Consider the following 20,351-nt stretch of genomic DNA (forward strand, 5'->3'; position numbering starts at 1 on the left):
AGACAACAAGCCATAAAATTTTACGTAGCATGCAGTACTATGAAGTTGGTGCCAACTGTACACGAATACTGTTTAATTGGTGGCAATTCTCCAAGTAGTCATTGGCCTGATGAATGACACAGAAGTGCCCTCCCCTGCCTCAACCTGCATGTCGATGCGTTGGGTTCCTTCTGAGGAAAATGCCTGTGAATGTAGAATACCACCGTTTTGCTTAGTTGGATAGAATTTGCAATTAAGCCTCTCTTTGCTTAGCTTTGCTATTCTCACCATCTGCTTCTGGGTATGAATTTTCACTGGCTTGTTTGGTATACATTTCCAAGCTGTTTACAGAATATGAGCCTAATGAGCTGATCCTATTATATTGAAGGTAAAAACGTGTATTTTATAGGTCATGATGGAAAAATACATACTGTATGAATTGTTTATATCTTCTTTGATACATTTTTAGAAATAAAATGTTAAAATCCCAAATCAGTGTGATACATGGCACTCAGTCTATGTGTAGGAGGAGTTTTAACTGAGTGCCACCAAACTGGGAAAAATCTGCAAAAGCTGTTCTTGTTTATAAATTTTTTGCATTTTTAAAACTGTGTGACTAATTACTAAGGAAAATGATTTTTTTTTTAAACTGTGTTTCTATTCTAAAATATGAAAAACACCAAAGCATTTATGTTTAAGTTCTTTTCAGCCTCATCTCTAGTATAAAAAAAGAAATTGTCATTAATGCCTCTTTCTCTCAAATACCAATTTCTTCCTGAAACAGAAAGCTCCTCATTTTCCCCTTTACATCAGCAAAATATGATTAATGATTTTGATTGCCTAACTTGAAAGGGATCTAATATCCAAAGAGTTTTGAGCTTGCCTTTTCCAAATGTTTATAATCTAAACAGAGCAGACAGAAAGCAATATACTTATCAGGTGACAAGTCTGAGAGTTTCAGTTGTCAGACATGACCTATGACATCGTTTGTAAAATATGTTAATGAGCAGGGGAATGAGGAGAAGGCAGAAAGGTATAAATTACCAGAGGTTTGGAGAAGGAAGATAGTCTATCACAGCTACTTACTAGTTAAAACTTGTGCAAATCCATCTCCCTGTCTCCTACTCAGTTGCTTCTCTCAGCCATCTGCAATGTCTTATCTTGCAGAGTCATAAAAACAGAGAATAGTTGAGGTTGGAAGGGACAAGAGACCTCTGAAGATTGTTGAGTCCAATCCCATTGTTCAAAGCAAGGTCACTCAAGGACACGTTCACTGGGGTTTGAATATCTCCAAGGATGGAGACTCCACAACTTCAGTTCCAGTGTTCGATCATCCTTACAGTAACAGATGTTTTTACGTATACTTAAATGGAATTTCCTGTATTTCCATTTGTTCACCTTGCCTTCTGTGCTTTCACTGTATACAAATCTGAAGAGTCTCACCCTGTTGTCTTTTCTACACATCACCCTATCGGGTATTTATATACATCGACAAGATTCCTCCTGCGCCTTCTCTTTCCCAGGCTGAACAATTCCAGTGCTCTCAGCCTTTTCTTGTGTTTCAGATGCTCTGATCCCTTAATCATCTTTGTAGCCCTTTGTAGCAAGTCCAGTATATTCATGTCTCTCTTGTACTCTGGTACCTGGTTTACCCAGAAATTTACAGGCAGTAGTTTTGGATGTAAAACAGGAGTATCTGGAGAACTATAATCCACTTCACTTTCATTTGATGACAAGAAATGTCACTGTCCTTGGAGAATCCATGTGTGGCTATATAGGACAGAATCAGGTCTCTGTGAGTGGTTTCCAACATGTATCTGTGAGCAACAGTTAAGGCAGGTGTGCCAGCTCATCAAGAGAGAACTTTTCTACGTCAAGTAGTCCTAATAATTATCAAATAACACTCAAACCAGACATACAGATATTTCCTTCAAAGTTGGAGTCAGTCCTTGATCCACATGCTGCACATGTCTGGGAGAATGGTGGTTCAAAAGCAGGAGAAAGCTTCACGTGTACACTTCCAATAATTATCTCTTTCATTCACAGCTGGTTTTGGAGATTTTGTTCAAAGAAATGATACTTCAGTCTATCTGATGTATGTAGAGCAGTTGATTTGGAGACTGAAATAAGTATCTGAAAAGTTTGATGCATCCTACAGAGCATATGATCTTCCGGCAGCTGGGTTGTTTTTCCTCTGTATTTCAGCCTTATTTCTCAGAGTAGATATTGGTAGTTTATAAAACATTTTTACTTTAAATGACATAATCTGTCATTTCAAGTTCAACCACTAAGTTTTTGTCCACAGTGCATAGATAGATAGAAAAATACATTCACCTTTGTTTCTGCAAGAATCAGTTGCATTAATAGTTGAGGTACATTTTCAAGAATATAAATATAGTTTTAGCAAAAAAAATTCATAGTTTCATGAAAAATCTCCATGTATCTTTTTATTAATACCTGTCTTTCATTTATTAAGATAATTAACTGATCTCCACTGCTTGAAAGAGTAGTTTCTGCTTAGCTCTGTCTGCTGGGCTTTAGGAGTATGAAGCAATGAGGAGTTTCTTTTTAGGTTGCTTATTAGCAGTGGTTCCTTGCTGGGATCAAATTCTGAAGTGAGTTTACACAGATCGGACATGAGTGCCATGGAGTGTCTTGGGAATTATGCCCTTCAAATGAAAATGAGTTTCAAGTGTGCAAGGGTGTTTCCGAAGCAGCCTCAGTCCCTTGGAAAAATATCAGCTGAAGTGATCTTTAATCAAGTTCTTAACTTGATTTTTTTTCTGTTAGCTTATCCACAAATCATCCTCAGTCCGTCAGTCCTTTATATTTTAAAAGAAAACCAATGAAGTGTAAGTGTGCATACAGTGAGAATATTAACACTGAACTATTAACAATGGATTTATTTTTTGCTGCAAGCTATCTTGTATTAATTTATTTCAGCATGAAAATAAATTATTTGGAATGCTGAAGGTGCTTACAAAGGAATGTTACAGAGTGATTAGGAAATTACAGAGGAAAATTCTGCTCAATACATGCATTCCATTACTTAATGTAGATCCTTCTACCTATAGTCTTGATAGCAGTGTATGCAAAAGCAATCATGGAACAAGGCCTTTCATTTACTATCCTGTAAGATTCATGAACTTGAGACAAAGCTTATGCTGTTTTCAGTTTGCTCCAGCAATTAAATAGTCATGTACAAATTGAGAAATCATAATTATTTGCATGGCACCAGGCTGATATTGAGGTAGAAAGAAGAAATTGCTATTTAAAACAAATTCTTTAAATTACAAAGCAGTATTGGAACAAACATGCTGGTCACTGTATTCAGATCTTAATAAGTATCTTTGTGTCATATTTGTTTCTATGCTTTTTCTTTCCCTTCAGAATTGTTGATTTGTTCTTCTGTTGTCACTATTACCTGATACTGCAGTGCAGTAGCTAGAATTATACACATTTTGACAGAAGAATAATGATGTTCATTCTAATTTGCTTTCACTGGTGTTGTCACAGTAATGCTCAAGGACACTATATCCTTAATCAGTCAAATCCAGTCAAGGAATACAAGTATTTCTAAATCCATTTTTAACTGTAGATTCTGCTAGGATCTTGCTTGCTTACTACGTTGAAACTTACGTGTCTGTCAACTACCATTATATATAAAAAGAAACTGCTTAAGAAACAATTTCTGGAAAGTTTAGAAAACAAACAAAACTTTAAGCAAGATTTCCAGGGATGGATGAGAAACAGAAGCTCAAGTGCAACCACTGTAAGAGATCCAGCAATGGTAGTTTCGACCTGCTGGTCAACAAATAACAACTTTTTTTCTGCTGTTGCAGGTAATTTTGAAAATGGAAATATTTTAGTAACTATGACTGAAACTGCCTGTTGGGCCATTATTAAGTGCTACTACATTTCTTTTGAGGCTGTTTTATTCTCTTGAACTTTGCAAACTCTTTTCTACAGGCAAAATAGGTGTAACAATTTTCTGTATTTTCCAGTCTTGATGCTCGTTCCTCTTAAAAAAAGCCCTAGAAACACAACTGTCTAATAAGATCACAATCATTTAAGTAACAGATAACCAGTAGAGTATAGAATGTTTGGAAAAATGTTTCTAGGAAGTGGAAGGGTTTAGTGTGTGGAGGAGTTCAAATCTTCTCTCAAGGGTATTTGCCATAAGGTGGTGGGATAGTTCATAGGGCCTTCAGATTATTTAATAATTTTTTTTTTAATTAAGCCTTCTGAGCTAGAAAGAAGTCAGGTCTAGAATTGCTGGCAGGATACTGCCAGACTAACAACGCTTGAGGCGGATTAAAACAGAAAAACCTGAAACTGAACTTTTGGTTGTAAAAGTAGAATTTGGATGTACCAAAGGTTTTAATTACCACCCTTGTTACTAACCTAAGAAAGCTGCAAGTACCTGAAAACTCTAGATTATGATTTTTTTAGAGGCAACTGAAAGAACCAGCACTAAGAAAATATATTACTTGGAAGCTATATCACTTGCAAAAGTGAATCCTCTGTACCCAACAAAGAATAAAATGATAGGAAATGCTTAACTTTCTTTACTGTCAGAATTACTGTACTTCTTATAACATTATTAGATTCAAGGAATGAGACATATACACTGTGATATAGCCTGATGGAGACTCTTGCCAAAACCGAACTCTGTCAGAACTCTGATTAGCACTAGAGATTTTAACCTAGGCTGTTACATTTTAAGTGCAAGTCCTAACAGAAGGTCGTCACATAAGACCTCTTGCCTTTCCCCCTCACTGTGAAGGGTCTGCCACGGCTGCCTTTGAAAGGATGGCAGTGCCAGCAAACCACAGAGTTTAGACATAAGGTATGGGCTGCCCTCTTCCCCATCTTTAGTATGTCATGCACCATGTGCTTTGTCTCTTCTCTAATTAACCAAAACATCATGATTTTCTTCTGCATAAAAGGAAAAGACTTTTTTATTGTTAAAAAAAATTGTTTTCTGTCACTTTTTATAAATTATTTTGAGCTTTTTTTCTTCCCAATATAGTTTTCAAAGAAAAGGATGTGTAAACTTGGCCTTTGCCAGTATATACGATTTGCATTTTAACATCTTTCCTTAAATTCACTGTACCTAAGAGAATAAGGCTAAATATGCAGCATTGCTATAATCCTTGGGAAGCTGAAACTTTATTGTATGAGCATCTTTTTGTATTTTGATTTGCATCAAAGCAAAGGAAGACCTAAGCAATGTATATAGCATATGTTCTCCACCCAGAAGTAGTCTAACAAAAGAACTATAAACTAAAAAGGTACAAAGTTGAAAACAGTTCTCTGATTCTTATCATATTTATCATCCAAGTAAAAAGTTTTTGAGTTTTTCTTACATTTAGTTATGAATGAACTCATAGCAGGAGTTATAACTGCTAGAGTTTATTATGTGTACAGTTTTACAGTCAAGCAGAAAAAAACAAAAATGCCAGGCAAAGCTCTGATTGTCTCTATACAGAGATGTAAATAGTAGTTCCAGACTTTTTTATTTCTTTTTTTTTTGTTGTTTTTCCTTCTCTCTATTGTCCAGTGTGATTGAAAAAACTCAAGAGAACCACATCTTTTTGGCATTTTGAAGCTTAGCATATTGCTTATGCAATTCTGAGTCAGCAAAGAAGTTATTCATTGTAAATAACTTTGGGTATATATACCTACTATTATATAAAACATTTTTTAGAATCTGTTTTTGTTATGTCTGGGTTGGAATGTCCAGCATCTCTGCAAAAAGTGCAAATGAATTGATCTTTTGGAATCACAGAGTCATAGGATAATTCAGGTTGGAAAGGACTGCAGGGGATTATTTGGTTCAACCTCCTGCTCAAAACGGCGTCAGCTATGAGGTCAAGCCAGGTTATTCAGGGCTTTATCCATTCAGGGATTCAAAAACTCCAGGGGCGAAGACTGCAATAACCTCTCTCTGGAAAACAGACTTGGTTTTCTTTGATGAGGATCATTTGTGTTTTCCTGTATCTCCTCATGTGCAGTCTTATTGCTAATCTTGTCTCTCCAGTATCTTAAAGGCTACTTCAAAATCAGGATTCTTTCTGAACTGTCCTTTTAGAGCTCAAAGACAAATATCCATTTGGTAGTGTTTCCCCCTACTTCATTTGTCCTGTCTGTTACTCTTCATTTCCATTTCTTAAGTTGGAGCATAATAGAACCTTTACATCCCCGCCATTGTTTTTTGAGCTCTTCTTCATTTTGCAGTCTTATGGTGAATTCTGAAGGCTTTTCTCCTCAGTGTCACAAAAATCTCTCCTATTTATCTATTTTTCCCAGTGGTTCTTCCTTCTTTGACAATAGCTTCTCAAGCCTTTATTCCTCATAATTGTTGTCTTTTGATGTAGTTGTTTTCCCGTTCTCTGGGATTTGGAAATGTGACTTGCTCTGCTTGTGTCCTAGTTTCCATCAGCAGAGACTGCAGGGGTTGTTACTGCCTTGCTGAATATACAAGTAAGCCAAAGACCTTGGTTGGTTTTGGGTTTTTTCCTCCTCTTTTATTTCCTGACTTGCTCCTTTCATCCAACACCTTGTCTGTATTTCTCTTTTTCATACAACAGTGCAGATGTAGAGGCTTTTAGGAGGCCTCTAAATTGTCACCAACGCAAAGATTCTGTTTAAAACTGAGTAGTAACAAAGATCAGAAGGACAATGAGTATATCTTCATAAAGGAAGGATTGTCAGCTTCAACTCTTCAGTTCTATGAAGGGACTGACAGAGAGTTATCACTCGCCTTAAACCAGGAGTGATAAAGTGGGCAGCAGCCATATCTGAGGTTGCCATAAGCAATCACATACATCTGTTGTGCTATGAAATTATTTTAAAGTAAAACTGATTTTCTCTTTTTCAAATGACATCTCTTTCTTTTTGGATGAAGTGTGACTACTGTTTCTGAGATGTCAGAACTTGGAATTTTTGTCTTAACTTTTTGGCCAAAGTTCTCTTAGACCATTTGAATCTTATCCAAAGTCTTGGACTTGCACTGTAGTTGATAGAGGGAATCAGTGCAGTCGAGGAGGTACTTCCAGGAGGCGCTTCAGAGTGTCAGAGAAGGGGTAATTGATGTATGTATGTCTTATTTAACTACACGGTGAATCTAAGCAAAACTAAGCTACTGAATTCTGCTTTTCAGTTTAGTCCCAACAATTATGTGAATTTAATCAACGTTTTATTATGTGGATTTAATAGATTGCATGATGAGTCCTCAGTCTCATAGTAACACTTTGTGGGAACTGCGGTAGTGTAAGAACAAACATGCACTGTAATAGAAGTGATTACTTTCAAATGCAATTTGAGTTAAAAGAGTGCAGCTACTTACTGTACTACTAAATACAGTTGAAGACTCCTCATTGAGCAAGATTAAATGTTTTGAATTGAAATGGTGATAGTAAGAGATAATTTGTTGGTGTAATACAACTGGTGAACACCAATGATTACTCTTCTGTCCCTACATCTCCCTTAGTGGTTCAGATTTGTGATACATTGAACTTAAGTTAAATTGTGACCGGTTATTCTAGTTCTGTTATTACCCTAACAAATCATTCATGATGCATAAAATTTGTAGGTAGTTGGGGTCTAAATAGCGAAGTCATACCCAGTAGCTGATAGTGATAGGATATAACAGAAGAGAAGGCTTTGGTGTTGTTATCAAGGTGCCAAACTGCTGATCATAGTATATGAAAGCTTCTAACTTTTTCATGGAGATGAACATTTACCTTTTTTAACTAGCATCCTTGCCTGATATAGGCCCTTCACAAAGCCTTTTACAAAACCTTTATATAGAATCTTAAATTAATGTTGAAATGTTTGGTTAATATAGTTTGAAAAATTTAGTGGACTGCTTGATAATTGTTTCAGAACATAATGCTCCTTGCAATAACATTTGAATATTGCAGATTTCTGTAGTGGACTTTTAAATTTTAATATGCAGTCATGACCTTCTAGCGGTATCGTAGAGTCATGTTCTGTGTAATTGCAGAGTAGGTTTTATTAACTAGATTTTTAATAGGATAATATGGCTCTTGAACCAAAGATATTAGTAGGAGTCTGTGCTTTATGTTGAAGGATTGATTTAATTAGTACCAAACTACAGTGAAGGACACGAAGTGCTGTCATTTTTGATGTGTGGTTAAGACTTGGTCATGCTTGCTTGATAAATAACATGAGTCTGTTTTTCAAAATATTATATCAAATATAATTGGAAAAGACATTTCTCTACTTGTTTAACATAAATATAAATATCTTTCTAAGACCATAAAATATAGATTTGTCTTTACATATTCTTTAAAGTGAATTTTTAAAAAATTTAAAATTAAAAAGAGAATTAAAAACTGTCATTCAATACAAGTGCCAAAGTATATACTTCATTTAGTGGAATAAGTAACAATATTATAAATAGAAGTTCGATAATGGTCAAATTAAATATTTAATAGGAAATTGCATTTGATTTTGTGTTTTTTTTCATGCAAAATAACTTGCAGTTTGACCCGTGGCAGGGTTGGGGATCCTTACCGGATTGCAGGCATGAAGTAATTGATTCTCTTTGTTTCTGATATGGGAGGTAGCTACAATTATGACTTTACATATCTCAGTATACTGCAGTATCTGTTCTTTAGTGGAGCGGTGCTTGTGGAGCAATCAAGCATAATTTTTCATATGAATGTTGAACTGATTGGTTTGACACTTTTAAATTAAAGTCTGTGTGACAAATGAAGCCATATGAAATAGTTCAATTTTAACCATGGAATTTTGGGGGGCACCAGTTACAACAGTTATGTTGGGGCTCTGTTTTGAATTTAAAAGTAACATTGTTAGATTTTTATAGTGATTTGAAATAGGGTTGTTTTGTAAGCCTTTGTTTGCAGGGTCAATGTTCTGAATAATTTTTTCATTTGTCAGAGGAATACATTTTCATGATGCAAGCAAACACAAAATTTTACAAAATTTTAAATTCTTACTCTTTGCAGGAAAGCTTTTTGTTTGCTATTTTTATATCATGCTTCAGTTATTCAGCTAGCAAGCTGAATCAAACTAAATAGTGGTAACAATCCCTTTTACCTTCAAAACCCATGGCTATTTTTACATCACTTAAAGTACTTTATGGGGGGTATCTAATAAGGGATACAATGACAATTACATGCTATCACTTTCTCAATTACCAAGACAAAATGTGAAATCAATATCTTAATGATAAAAGTTGGGGAGGTGGTGGTTTGTTTCTAACACTTAAGGTCTCTCGAAATGAAGAAGGGCGGGAAACAATACTAAGAAATCAGCAGAAGGATGATTGAATTGTAGCCTACATAATTGTTCAACTTCCTAGTCAAATAATGACAAACTGTGTATATACGGCCACATGAAAAATTATGCAGTGCACTAAGCTAATATTAACCTTGCTGTGTCATCAGTGCATTCTTTGTTCTGTTTGTTTTGTATATAAAGCTTTATGAAAGTCTTTAATTGAATAATCAATCTTAGGTTGATTTTGCCTTTGAAAACTTTCTATATTCATGTAACATGGAAATGAGTTAGGGTTGTGTTGCTGGAGGCTGTTGTCTCCTACACCTTGGTCTTATTTGTTGCAGGCAGTGAATGAGGCAGGGAACTTTATGAAGAGGAGAATGGTCTTGGGATACACGCAGTTGAATATTGCACTGGAGAAATGTATTCTATGTATGCTTCAGCAGTAGAAATGTTTGCACAATCCTATACAATTTGCTTAACTTGGCATTTCCATGGCATTCATCATTCTAAGAGCCCAACATGTGTTTTGTGATTTTCAAAAGTGTGAAACAATTTTAAAAAATAGATCCATGAACTGAGGTGGTTTGAAGTGGTGGTCTGAATAACTGTGGCATTTTCAGAGTGGGAGGAAGGCTACAGATATAGCAAATTGACCTTCTGAGATTAATTGATAATTTTATAACATTGGTTTCTCTGTAGCTCCATTCCTTCTTTGTGGGAGGAGACTATCAAGGTGGTCTTACCTCCATAGGGAAGCTAAAACTAGAAAGTCATTATTGTGAAATTCTCTGATGCTTTCCAGCATGTCCAGCTGTAATTTGTCAGCAGAGTTTATACATGTCAGATTTTACTGGTGCATTTAATACTGATATTTCTGATCAAAGAATAACCTTGAAAAAACCAGGAATTCTGAGTTCTGTTTTGGAGCATTCTAGTGACCCCTCTTCAGCTCATCTTCATCATGGTGTCTTCTACCCTACACTGCTGCTAATATCCACTCTCAGTGCTTTATCCTCTATAGTTTATAGTTCTTTCTTTACCTTTTTTGTATGTTTGAGTGCCAGCAGAGACTGAGATTTAATGCAACAGGATAAAATGTTTGCCTATTTAGTACCACAAAACTCAACGGCCTGAAGCATCTGGCTGGATCAGACTGTACATATACAAAGTATCTAGAATGTAACTGCTACAGTTGCACACGCAGGTTCTCTGCAACAGCCTTGAGTAACATAGTTAGCATTTTTATTTATTTTTTTTTTAATCAGCTTACTAGAACACTACCAATAAAAATGTTCTTTTGGGGTATGGTTCAGAAGCTTTAGCGCACAGTAATTGAATGTATGAGAATCTGTACAATTTATTTGAACTGAACATTTGTGTTAAGCTATTTGTGTCAAAACATTTTCAGGATTAAGTCTGTAAACGCTTTGCATACACTCTGTAGCACTTTCTCTAGGTGACTTCAGTTGGAAATGGGGAATGTTGAGTTTTCAACAAAAGCAAAGCTCAATCAAGACTCAGCTCAAGGGATAGAGCAAAATTGTAGTTGAGACAGAAGCAAGTTTTCACTATTTCTTACTTAATGCAGTGCATTAGAATTATTTAGGGTGTTTTCTTTATAGATGTTAAATTAGTATGCACTGCCTATCAGAATGGAGACAGTATGTGAGAATATAAAATATCTGCAGTGATAATCAGTGTTGGCTTAAAGAGGGTGTGAAGCTTCTGTTTAACTAATTTCTGAAACAGTAATCCTTAATTCAAGTCCAGCCTGACTCTACAGCAAATATCCCACAGGCAGACTGATCTTTCAGGGAACACTGTCACTACTTTTATCTGAGCTTACACTTTCTGGGAATACTATTAGTATTTAACTGGAGGCTTCAAGCAGAGGTTGTAAGCCAGACTGTTTCTGATTTGTCACTTCCTTCCACTTCCCTATTTTTCTTCCAGGCATAAAGCCCCCCAGGAAGAGAGACATTATAACATATACTTTGAAAGCAAATGGAAAAATATTTAGATGCCATGTAATCATTTGCATCACAGTGTATATGCTATGTAACTTGGTGGGGACAAGGTGGGATTCTAAAGTAAAGTTCTCGGTACGACCAAGAAATATTTAGTTTGCTGCAAAGCCACAAACATGTTTTGTAATCTTGGATATGTAAATTTTTTATTAATATTTTATGTATTTATTAAATTTAAAGAAATAAAGTTGTTATAGAAGAACTTTATGGTTTTTTATGACTTTTGAATGCTTTGTTTCTACTAGGTTTTATTATGTAAAATTCAAGGTGCAGATTAATTTATAAAAGCTTAGTATTTTCTCCTTTTTGAAGGGCAAGGAGAGAGTTCAAAATCCTTTGAGCACATGAGAGCAAATCCTTTAATTTGAATGTTTCCTACCTGGTTGGCATGATAGTTTTGAAATGTTCGAAGAGCTGTATGATGATATATGAACACCTTTGTGCACCTGGAAGAAACACATGCATGTACTTCTGACTGTAGAATGCAAGGTTTCTTTTTCTGTTCCCTCCAGTGAGACTGATCAGCACTTTTATTTGTCCTGCAGGGGTTGTTCAGAACTTTGTCGTATACCCATGGTGGAATACAAACTTGACAGTGAAGGCACCCCATGTGAGTATAAAACCCCTTTCAGAAGGAATACTACTTGGCATCGGGTGCCGACTCCCGCTGGGCAGCCTCTCTCTCGTGCCTCTCCAATCCTAGGAACATCTGACAGACTGCAGTGCCAGCAGCTTCTCCAGCAGGCTCAGACAGCCATTCCTCGCAGCACTTCCTTTGATAGAAAACTGCCAGATGGTGCAAGGTAATATACTCTCTGTTTAATGCCTGTCATTTTCCTAATGTGCCTTACTTTTGATATCTCTGCTTCCTAGAACTTTGGTATACTTATTTTTTAAACCCTGTTTTGTTGAGTTTTGACAGTAATTTGAATTCTGAGGCTCTGTTAAAAAGCATTCAGTAAGCACAGTTCCCTACTAGAAACAAGTGACTTTTGTTGTTTGTGATGGAAGTGGACTGTACTGAGGATCCCACTGCTGAGGACAGCTAACCTTTCCCTTTAGTCCCAAATCAATGGGAATCAAATCAGTGGGAAACTGACTTGTGAATTTTTGATCTAAACAGTGTCCTGTCGCCCACCTTTTGGGACCCTATTTAAACAAATAATGAGTGTAAATAAAATGAACTCATCCCTTTAAAAATGAATTATTTAATCTCATTACCAAGCTTTTGGCATAGTTTCAAAGGGTTCTGTAACTCGTTACCAGTCCTTATGCTTGGCTTTGCATTTAATTAAACAAAGCAGAGCTTGTGATTTGAATATGTAACACCTCTTAGATGATGGGCTGGTATCCTTAAATGTTAGCTCTGTTCTAATTTAATCATAATTCTTCTTAAGATAAAAATTTATTTTTAAAGTTAAAAATTTGTACATACATTTGAACTTTTAATTATTTAGGAAGGCCATGTGTCTTGAGCAGAACTCTCTGTCCTTTATTGTTTCAATTATTTCTGCTTATGCCCTTTTTTCATGGGGTGATGTAGGTCTAATTTCCAAGTTAAATACCACTGCATGTTGAAACTATCTAATTGATATGAAAATCTAAAATACTAGTCTTAAATAGCTTAAAAAAATTGTGGATGAAATCATGAAATACCACTATTGCTACAGTATCTATCTTATTCAGTAGAAAAGAATTAGTGACTTTTTACATTGTTTGAAATATATACAGGTAATAGTACATATTTGAAAATATGTCTATATCATGGTCTGGGGAAGGCAGACTCCCATTTATGACCATTTGATCATTGTATTCTCCTTCTCCCCTACTGCCCTCCTCACCCCCTGAAAAAAGGAGAGGTGCATTTCTGTAAACGTGTATATACCGTAATAGCACTTAAGCTTTTCCTAATGTCTTGTTGCTGAAATTCTCGGTAACATCTAGTGTAAGGAGACAATGTATCAAATGTCTAGAAATACTTCAGGATTTATGGAGCTTTATTAAGCTTATTGTATGCCTATACAGAAAAAAAATTGAAAGTTTTCTGACATACAACTCATTTCCAAAAAACTTCACAAAGATAAGTTACGCTTTTCCTAACACTCAGTGAAGCATGTGAAAAAATGCTAAGACAGAGGCAATCTCTTGCCATGAAGTAATTCCTGTATCACTTAAACAAAACAAGTGCAACACAGAAGTGCTATTCGGGGGAAGACATGGTGCAGAGTATAAATAATGGAAAGAGAGGAAAATGATGAACTGTGACATGTGGATCTTGAAACATGAAAAGAAAGGTACCTAACTGGCAAAGTCTTTCCACATGGGAAGAGGCATAGTTGATGGCTTGACAGGGAGATGGGCTTAAAACAAAAGAGTTTGAAGTAAGGTTGATTAGCACTTATAAGTAGTTTTGCAAGGATGAAAATTTATACTCAGGCTAGGAAAACGATGAAGAAATTTTGGAGGGTCAGAGACCCAATATCAATTTAGACAAGTTGAAGAGTGCAGACAAGGAGAAACTGGTTGATAAAACAGGGAAGTTGTAGCAACTGATCTGAAAATGAGCTAACATTGAAGTCAGTGATAAAATGGTTGTTTTTAGAGATAAAAAGAGGAAGAAGCAACAGTAATGTGGGCTAGACATAGTAAAAGACTTAAGCAGCAACAATTCAACTACTTTGACATTTAACAGTTAAGTGCCCAGTCCCTGGAGTGAAATTAAAAACTGGAAGCTGAGCATCTATGCTCCTAGTACAGTTCCAGGGGAGAGTTAAGTGCTTTGAGAAGGCACTCCAAATGTTTTTGTGTTGATCAAGGAGTATCCTCTAATTAGTCACTAAGAAATACAAGGATATCCTTGAGCTCTACTCCTGTTTTTACAAAATGCCCAATTCTGTGACAGCTGCTCATAGCAAGTGCCTAAGACTGAAACTTCAGTCAGACTCAGTCTTCTGTTTTTTCACACCAAGAAGTCTCTGTGTACTTTAGTCCCGGAGTTGCACTTGTAGGAGAGTGCGTCCTTTCACCTGGAGTATGGAGTCCATTCCTGAGAGCAGATAGTTGCAACTCTTCTGTAAAGGAACTGTGTGAGGCATTCACTGACTGGATTTCTGTGGTTCTCTTTTTGTAGCCACCTTTTGTTTAGTAGTCTAATGGCTAGACACTTGTCCAGCAAATGAGAGACTTGGGATCTAGATATTTGTCAGTCCTCATTTTAAGGACAATGTCCTAAACGTCAGTTTGGAGGCTGGAAACACATGGGATCATAACTTACTCATTTCTTAATGCTGATTCACTTAAGCTGTGCAAGAAATGCAAAGTTCTTGGTGGTAAGAAACAAGAACATGCAACTGAATTCAACTTAGCCTATAGACTATTTCATTTGATTGAGAGAGGCTCAGTCCTGTCAATACTTGTCACAGAGAGACATGCTGAAAAATTAGGCACTATACTATCTGCTAACTGTATATGTGTTTGGCTGTTAGACAAAATAGAATACCTAATGTCTTTAAAATTTTCAAGCTAAACAGTAGGGTTTCTTATTGAATGTCATGTCCTTGAGAAAGTGTTGTGCATAAATCCAAAACTACCTCTTTTCACCGCTTCCCTGAGTACATATATTCATTTCTACATATAGCATTAAAAAAAAAAAAAAAAAGAAAAAAAAGAAGGGAAATATGGGGAATTCAAGGTAATGTCACTGAGAAAAGTTGTGTTTTAGTTATGGACTGATATGCACAGAAGTGAAGGATAGGAGTGTGATCAAAACCAAATTTGAGCATTGCATTTCAACTGTTAGTTGACCAGTCAACTGGTCTGGAAATCCAAGGAGAGTAGAGACATTAAGACATGAGGCTCAAAAGTTTAAATAGTAAGTACAAAATAATACTACTCATGATAATGTTTTCTTATTGCTTTTCTATGTCAAAGACTTAATAAATTAAAAAAAGTATTGGTATTACCTCTTCTAAATTACTATGCTGAAAATAGGAATACATGCAAAGCCACTAACAATCATTTCTGATCCATCATGAGAGCTTTCCACACATAAATTTAGAGACCTAATCCAGCTGCTCTGACTCCTGAGTAATCCCACTTGTTCAGAAGTAAACCTAGATGTAAGGAAAATAGGATTTGGCACTTAGTCTTTCTCTTTTTGTACCTTTTTAATATATTTGGTTGGAAATATTTTCTTAGTGATGAAATAAATAGTATACTTTAAAAATACATTTCTAAGTTTTATGAAACTAAGATAAAACTCTAAATTCCCAAAATGAATATAATTAAGTGTTCATACTGCATCTGCATTATTTGTAAAAATGAATGTATTTCATAAAAGAAGCACAGCCCAGTTCAAATCTGAAACCCCACAAATACCTCAGTGCACTGTTATTGACTCTAGTCAACATTGCAGAAGTTCTCCGAGCAACCAGTCCTCCTCCAGTGACCCAGGACCCAGCGGGAGCAGCCAGTGGAGACAGCAAGTGGGATATGATGGGTATTGGTGATTTTTTTTTTAAATTTTGCTATAGCTCCCATGCATCTTCTTTCTGAAGTAAAATTTATGTGGATGTTCTATATCATAGATTTATTTGTAAACTGTTAGTATATTTTAACACATACAGGTTTACTGATCTTTAACATAACATGTAGGCCAATGCAATTTTAAAGCCATACTGCTTTAACTCTTTAGGACCAAATTGTTACTTTACAATTCAGGTAAATAACAAACAGTTTTTAGGTTTGCTTTCTCAGAAACAGGCCAGAAATCAAGTAGTAACTCAGAACTGGGATAAAATAGTAATATCTCCTCCTTTTGCTTCAGTGGAAGGGTATTTGATTAAAAAAATTATCTTTATGGTCTTCAAAGGTTTTATTTCCTACTGTTCTTGCTCCAGTGGCATCCATTCCCTAGCATCTCTGGTCAAGAAAGTAGCACTCTTTCAGAGGTCTCTTCTCCCTAAAAGGCTATTGCAGCATATAGATGGTTCTTTCACATCCCTGTTAATCCCTTGATGCTGAAGTTTCAGCAACAGCTATCTGTGTAGAAAAGACCACCCCAATATACTGTACATGTCATATTGTGTGAAGCATCTGTTCTAAATTACTTTAAAGTTATCACTTTGTTGTATAAATATGGCTGCTGAAAACACTCCTGTTATAAAATGTATAGCATACATAGCGTAATATAAAAGCATTCCAGACTTGCCATGTGGTTTTCAGAAGCTACTTTTCTGAAAAAATGTGAATATTGAAAATATCAGTTTGACTCCTTGTCTGTAAACTTAATATTGCTTTGGCATGACGATTTGTCAAGATATTCCATGTAGCAGATATATTTGCAATATCTTGGAGACTTCTTAAGGAATTTCAGAATACTCACTGAATTCTCTGACAGCTAAATAGATGCTAATAATTAAAAAAAACCTATAGCAAATGTTTTTACAGTAAACACATGAAAATGCATCTTGTGTCATTTTTCCAGCACAGTTATTTCTAATAGCAACCTTGGTTTCAGTGTGTTGCTTATTGAAATAATTTAACTTTTGCAATACAATACAAAGTAATGGATCTGGTACTAGCTTACGTGTTCTGAGTGTGAAAACCCACAAAATTATAGTTACTTTCTGAGGGACTTAGTTCATAAAGCAGTAAAGCATACATTACCATAGCTCTCCATTGCAAAAACCTTTGGATATATAGCCCTAAGAATGCATTTATTTTTAAAGTTCAGTGTCTTCTTGGGCTGTTCACACTCAAGATATAACAGTGTGTTGTTGAAAAAATTGCATGTAAATATTTCCATGCAGAATTTGGAAATGTTACTATACTTGCTTGGGGGGGAGGACGGTGATTGTTTAAACAAATCACAAAATATTTGCTTTGAAGAGTAAAAAGTGTTGTTCATCATGTAACTAGTTTTCTAAGAAAAAAAAGCAAACAGCTTAATTTTCTGCTTACATTAAAAGGTGCCAGTCCCCTTTGCTCCATGAACACCACCAAGGTTCAGGCTCACTGGAGTGTGAAGGAGGCAGAGAACGAGAGGAAACTCTGGAAGGAACTAGACATTCAGGTAATAAAAAAACCTGTATCTTAAAAATAAATGTTCTTTGCAAGGCAGTGCCTGTTGGAGTGCAACCACCTTCTGATGCGAAGGTTTGATACGAAAAGAGCATGTAATATGACAGTGAAAGGGGGGACTGTTACAGACAGTCAAACAGAATATGGTGTGGGATATTTAGATAATACTTGGAACCAACTACTCCTGAACTTCAGAAAGCCTCATGAATGATGAGAAGCAGGCTGAACTTCACTTAATTTTCACTGAAAAATTAGATCTTAGGAAATTCTGCGAAGATACACGTCTCTTGATTCCAAAGAGCGTACATGTTTGAAACCTGATGTTAAGCCATGTGCCTTTTTTCTTTGTATCTTACACTCATGTTTTTAGCATTCAGAAATTAAAACACAATTATTTATGGCAGAAACCAAGTGGCATGCACCATCGACCAAAGTCCTGAGCTCCTACAAAGACCGGGCTTTACAGAAAGAAGGCAGTGGAAAGGAGTCACCAAACAAACTTTCACATGTAAGTCTTTTACTTGGATTCATGTCTAAAAAAAAAACCCAACAAACAAAAAAAAACACCCCAAAACAACCCAACCCCCAACCCTGGACTTAAAGAAATACATCTTAAAAATGCATTTTAGTACTTTATGAAGACCACTGTGTGTTTTGGCAGACAAAGAGTATGCTTACCTAGATGGTGAATCTAGAGTGAATTGAGTATGCTTAATCTGTGTTTATAAACTAAGAACTCCAGGAGGGCTTGGGTCTGAGGCATTGAGGAGATAAAACTAGTATAGGCTACACTCAGCTGTGTATTTACAGCTTCATTTATACTGGCTTGCTTAATCTATAAAGTATTTCATATCCTTTTAAAAAAAAAATATATATATTCACCATACTACTTGTCATGTTGTGTGAAATTCCCATGTAGTATAATTATCAATAAGCACTATAAAAATGTCATTTGTATGTTGGGAATGCTAAACACATTTCTAGTCTACCTAGTTTAGTGACTTGTCTTCAGTAATGGCAAAATCCTCAATGACTTAGTGATGGAAAGTGCACTAATGATATGCATAGTCTTCTGGGTTTTTTGGTGTTTGTTACATGGAAAAACCTGCTATATGTAGTAGGAATCTGTACACTATTTCTAGACTTATACTGGTAAGAATATGAGGCCAGTTTCTCATCTTATGTATGTTGATACTTTATGAGAATCTAGCTTGATACTTCTCGAAAAAAGTGCTATCATAAACAGAATTGCTTTCTTTTACCTTAAGCCAAAGCTGACAGGAAGCTAGAATCAGTATATGTAACAGTCAGTATTAAGCAGAGCACCAATACCAAAGTTAAATGATGAGTTTGCTTAACTTCAGAGTTTTATGCTAATGGCAGCTATTATGCATTTAAGATGGTGGGGATCTGAACAGAAAATTTCATAATGGACTTATGTTTGTGTTTGCCTATGTGTTTGCATATGTGTAGTGTAGGTGCAAAAGTACTATATTGTACAAAGAAAGAACCAGCATTATTATAAAGATAATACTAATAAAATGAGGCAATTTTGTTGTTAGATACTGTAAAACAGAAAAAAAAAAAGGTCCTTGTTAAGGACCTTGTAATGTTCTCTTGTACATCCCATCAGCTCAGTTTACCATATGACTCTCTGCCAGCCAGTGAAATTCACACAGAGCTCTACAGCAAACGTACAAGAACTCTGAAAAATATTTAAACATTAGAAAAAAATGTCTATGCTGTCTTTTTATCAGTTTTAACTTGGGGGAAAGCAGGTCAGGGGAATTTCAATGGCTATCTTCCAGCTCTCTTTGTTCTCCTGGAATAAATTTCATATTCCTGCTGGGTTTTGGTTTGATTTGGTTTTCTGGGTTTGTTTGTTGTTTGTTTTGTTTTTGTTTTTAAATCTTGCTCCACGACACATTCTTTAACCACATGTAACAATTAGGGCCATGCTGAGCTTTCATACAATAATTTCTTTTGGCACAAGTTAATGCATAAAATTATCCTAACTATGGCCATAGTGAACTTTGAGCAGTTCAAGATGTCTATATCAATAGCTGTTGTCCAGGTTCTCTGCTGCTTGCAGGGTCAGGAAGGTGCCTAAGTGTGTATATTCAGCAACACACAGGAAACTTTTGGGAAGGTTCATACATACCATATGTCTTCTGAGGCTAATTTTATGCCTTTGAGCTCGACCCCCGTTTCTTTCCACTTTGGTTCCATTTTACATTTACAGGAAGAAGTAACATGCCTTTTCTCCAGACACCTTTCTCCAAGTCCCTCTCCTTGGAAAAACTGCTCATTGTATTTTTATCAATTATCCCATTGTTTTTAAGGTGACAGCCATCTTGTAAAGGTTAGAATGAATGCCAGTGTAACCCCTTCTTTTTTTCTAAAATAGTTTTTTCAAATTTTGAAGCCTGTTAATTTCCATATGGAATAGAAGTATCATTTCTGGAAAGGCTGCCTTGTCTAATTGCTTTAATGTGTGAGCAACAGCTATGTTTATACGCTTCTGCTAGGAGTGGGGTCTCATAAAAAAGTTATTCACCCACTTAGATTCTAACTAATAGAAGTCCATCTGCCCTTATTCTGGCTACTCTGTCACACAGATAAATCCAACTCTCTGTAAAACCTCTTTTAAAAAAACAAACCCCCCCCAACTTTATTGACACAAATGCCTGATACAATTCTTCCCTTCAATAGCCATGCTTAGCTTAGGGCTCTGTGACTTAAGTTACTGGCTTCAGTTTAACTAGCCACACATCCAATTGGATTTGATCCGCTAAACTGCAAATTTCACCCACACTGGGAAAAAGCCAATGATAATTCAGTCTTCGATGTTTTTCAGGTTTGCAGTAGAACTTGTTTAAACAAATAATTACTAGTGCTTCTAGCTTTAACAAATGCTTACTTTAACTGTTCAGCAATGCAATTTTATGGATGTTAAGCTGGTCCTATAATCAGAAAATTCAAGTGTGA

At 35.8% G+C, this 20,351-nt stretch overlaps 1 protein-coding gene across 10 annotated transcripts in view; it reads left to right on the forward strand.

The window, feature by feature from the left end:
- The window catches only part of SIPA1L2 (signal induced proliferation associated 1 like 2), a 151,048-nt gene that overhangs the window by 101,871 nt on the left and 28,826 nt on the right, over window positions 1–20,351 (forward strand). For all 10 annotated transcript variants that reach the window (XM_074818465.1, XM_074818464.1, XM_074818466.1 and 7 more), the window contains 4 exons: window positions 11,828–12,085; window positions 15,697–15,780; window positions 17,252–17,355; window positions 17,768–17,871. In XM_074818465.1, the coding sequence (XP_074674566.1) occupies window positions 11,828–12,085; window positions 15,697–15,780; window positions 17,252–17,355; window positions 17,768–17,871 (550 nt within the window). The remainder of the gene's footprint in view (window positions 1–11,827; window positions 12,086–15,696; window positions 15,781–17,251; window positions 17,356–17,767; window positions 17,872–20,351) is intronic.

This window comes from Strix aluco, chromosome 3, assembly GCF_031877795.1.
Source record: "Strix aluco isolate bStrAlu1 chromosome 3, bStrAlu1.hap1, whole genome shotgun sequence".
Lineage (NCBI taxonomy): Eukaryota > Metazoa > Chordata > Aves > Strigiformes > Strigidae > Strix > Strix aluco.